The following is a 3,912-nucleotide window of genomic DNA, read 5'->3' on the forward strand; positions in this document are numbered from 1 at the left end:
CTTCTTCCTGCTTTCCCTTTCGCCTCCCTGCATTGTGCCTACATATGCAAATTAACCGCCATCTTGTTGGCAGTTAACTGCCAATCTGAGTTGGCAGTTAATTTGCAAATAGCCCTGATTAGCCAATGAAAAGGGTATTGTTGTAGGCCAATTACCATTTTTGTCTTTTATTAGTGTAGATGACCCCAGACCCCTCTGGAGGCATTATATAATTCATGTTATATGCAGAGTATTATGGTTCTAAAATTTGAAAGCATTTGAATTCTGAAATGCATCTGATAGTGAGGGTTATGGTTAAGAGATTGAGGACCTATCCTCTAGTATTATGTTTTCATTTTTAAACTTTTATTACTAAGGAGCTGCAGGAATGGGAATATTTAAAGGCTTCTAGGCACATAATCTCTCATGGATTACTTTCTAAGACAAGAGAACTACAGAGAAATGAACACTGAGCAGTGGCTAAATCAGCGATAACCAGTGCCAGCCATTTCTCATAGTACGTTCAAATGTTGTCCCTAGGGCAGTGGTTCTCAACCTTGGCTGCACATTAGAATCAACTAGAAATCTTTTTAAAATCCTGATTTCTGGGCATCATCCTCCAGAAATTCTGTTTCTTTGTTACTAATGTTGTGGCCCCACCCCATAACAAAGAAACAGAATTTCCGGAGGATGAGGCCCAGAAATCAAGATTTAAAAAAGATTCCCAGGTGATTCTAATGTTCAGCCAAAGTTGAGAACCACTGTCCTAGGGGCTTCATGAGGCACAGATGAATGGAATTCAGGCAGCAAAAGTAGAAGTACATTCTTCTATGATGTGGGAATACACACACACACACTCATACTCATGCATGCTTGCATGTGTGTCCACTCATGTATATCCATAGCTGTCTACCATGAAGGGAGTCTAACCAGCAGCCTGTAAGGAGTCAGCTCTGCACATAGAGACGTAACGAGGATCTCATGGGTGTTCCATATTTAACATTGCTCCGAAAGCTGGCTTATGTAAATGCATGTGGTGGAATAATGCTTCTTTCACACAGATGTTTTGGGTTGTAGGTACTAGTAAATGTGGCCCCTAAGAGCCAGTATTATCAGAACCGAACAGTCATGTAGAAGACCCGCTATTAGATCCTGATTTGCTCCGCTTTAGAGTTTTAATGAGAACCTAAAACCCATTTAAAGAAATCTGAATGGAACCTTGAATGTGTGCTTCATCAATGATGCCTACTAGGAATTCCTTCTGGTAATGATTTTTAGTAAATATTTTATGTCCTCTATGCTCTGCTCTTCGTATGCACAGGTCAAAGTTTGACATCTTGTGATTTCATATCATTGCTGTTACTTTCTGGGGTATAACTACTTTGTTCCTCTTTAAGACTATTTCAACTGGCTCTCACATCTTACAGTATAGTAGTGGAAGAGGAAGGATGGTGAAAGGTAAAGATATAAATTTGGGGTGTTGGGGTAGGGATGTATGGATTTAACTATAGACTTTTTAAAAATAAGCAGGCAAAGACTATGGTATTAAATATAATCTCTAACTTGCATGTTTATGTTCTTACACAGGATACGTTTACATTTTTATTGTTTGGGAATTTGTTTTAGAGTAAAATTGATTGTATTTTGCTCTGGTGCTAGCATAGCCCGGCACATTTTCACTACTATTTTAATTTTAATCTAAAGACAGGCAGGTAGGGGTTAAAATATATTTGAACGTGCTTTTTAATGGGTACCTGTGTCAAACATATGGTCATTTTTGGCATTATAATTGTAATAGCCTCTAGGGATTTCATTTGTCTATAGAGAAGTTCCAGGAACCTCCAGCTATTTTGATTTTTTGCAGCTTTTATGATAAGTCCTATAATATAGACTACTGATTTCTTCTCTGTTCCTGGCTCATTGTTGAAAAGCCAGAGCTATTTTTAACATTTACACAATTTCAGTAGATGAGTCTTCATTCCACAAGGTTTGGTGCTAAATCTGTGGAGCCTTTCGTAATCATATCCTTTCTGTGGTTTGCTTGAATTTGATCACAGTGGCTGATTTCATGCATTGATAATGAAGGCTTAGGTTGCCTGTTTCTCGGCTTAAATCCACCTCAGACTTGGAGGTTGACAGTGCTGCTGGCTTCAGCATGCGCAGAGATAGAGAACTGAAATTGCTCTGCTTTCTTTACAAATGACTCTGTGAGTGCTTGTCCTTCCCTAAAATGATGCCAGCGTGTGAAGGATTTTCAATGAGCAGTGCAATAAGCCAGCATCTGGGAAGGTTCGGAGCGGCACTGATGTAGCGTGGTACTGTCACACAGATCTTCGGGGCTGGAGCCAAGCCTCGGAGCACTGTGCCTCACACCGGTCTCCTACTGGAAGTTTTGTTTATCCAACTTGGTTGCTCTCGAAGCTGGTGAAAGCCTTGCCAGGATGTGGAGTGGACTTCCTAGCAGAGGTGAGCATTTTTATTCTACAACTTGGGACGCAGGGATCTGGGGTGTCAGTAACAGATTCTTTCTTACGCTGTGTTGAATCCTGTGTAGTTATCAATCGTGTTCATCACGTCTCGCTGACAGATCCGAAGGGGCAGCACTGAAGCGCAAAATATATGATTCTTTAATGTTATTGGGAAGGAACTCCTTACATGGGTGTGACAGCATTCCTTTCTCTCTGTGCTAGCTGTTTGCCAAGGACATCGTACCAGTAGGTGACTTCCTTTGTATTTAAACATTTGGAACAAGTCAGTGATATTGTGTGATTTGCTATCCTTGCATTAGGCAGGTAGTCAGCAGTGATATTATGTGCTTCAGGTATAAAAAAAAAAAGGCTAGAAACTAAATGTACTTTGTAGAATCTTTGACATGAAATATATATATATAGGAGGAAACAAGTGATGTGAGGAGATAACTGACAAAGTAAGTGAAATGGATTACATACTGGAGTTGGCACCTTGTTAAGCTTGACATTATTAATAATTAAAAGTTATGACCTGTCGTGCACTGGACAGCTCACAGTAATTGGTTTCTGGAGATGGTATACTGAATGAGAGGAGGAGAAAATTAGCAGCATTTCCTCCTAAAGCATGTTTTAATTAGATGTGACATCTTAAATGTAGCAGATTTTATCATTTAAATGTAAATAAAGTGCTGACACTCACCTGGGAAGTTAAGCTACTAATTCATCACGCCCAGAGCGGTCTGATGAGGCAGTGTAAGTATCGAGTATTTGAAAGCCAACTATGTAAGAGCAAAGTCAAAGTTAGCCTCTGAGTAGATGGAGTCCTATTGCTTATTGCTCAGTGTACTGTAATTCCTGCACAGTGAGAAGCTGTTCCTAAGGAAGAAGGAACTCTGAGAGTTAGGATGCATCTGAATGGCAGTATTCTTATTACGTGTCTGTTTAGAACATTAGGACTGCAAGGAAATCTATTTTTATGCTACTGGAAGCTAGCATGGCACATTGGGTGTGTATGTACTGTGTGTGTGTGTGTGTGTGTGTGTGTGTATGTTTATGTGTTTTTCCTGCTAAATTTATTTGAGGCAGCTGTTTTATAGCTTTCAGCTCTGAAGTTATAGATAAGTGTGCATTTGTTTGACAGAAGATTCGAGAACCCCATTTACTGCCAGTACATGTAAAGCTTGGCTAAGCAGACGCATCAGGAGCAAACCATTTGTGTTCGCCAATCTGTCTCAGCAAGTCCCAGGGCCACTATCTTGCTAGAAGCCACTGTGTGCTTTTGAAAGCATGAAATTAGTTTTATACTGAGCACATGGTTTCTCATTTAGCAACTCTTTTTATGGTAATGGTCAATTTATGGTTCACCGCCAGGATTTTGGTATTCCGTCAAAGCTGATAGCTTCTGCTAAGGTGTCTGTATGAGATAATTTTTTTAAAACACAGAGAACGGGGGGGGGGGGGGGGG

The 3,912-nt window shown here is 40.1% G+C and overlaps 1 protein-coding gene across 2 annotated transcripts in view; it reads left to right on the plus strand.

The window, feature by feature from the left end:
* Positions 1–3,912, plus strand: part of ZNF385B (zinc finger protein 385B) — a 349,071-nt gene that overhangs the window by 109,963 nt on the left and 235,196 nt on the right. The window contains exon 1 of one of the 2 annotated variants that reach the window (XM_006760563.2): positions 2,064–2,445. The exons of the other annotated variant lie outside the window; for it this stretch is intronic. Coding sequence (XP_006760626.1) covers positions 2,421–2,445 — 25 coding nt within the window. The 5' untranslated portion in view covers positions 2,064–2,420. Of the gene's footprint in view, positions 1–2,063; positions 2,446–3,912 lie in introns of those variants that run through there. 2 annotated transcript variants of the gene reach the window in all.

The sequence above is a fragment of the Myotis davidii genome, unplaced genomic scaffold (genome assembly GCF_000327345.1).
Source record: "Myotis davidii unplaced genomic scaffold, ASM32734v1 scaffold370, whole genome shotgun sequence".
Lineage (NCBI taxonomy): Eukaryota > Metazoa > Chordata > Mammalia > Chiroptera > Vespertilionidae > Myotis > Myotis davidii.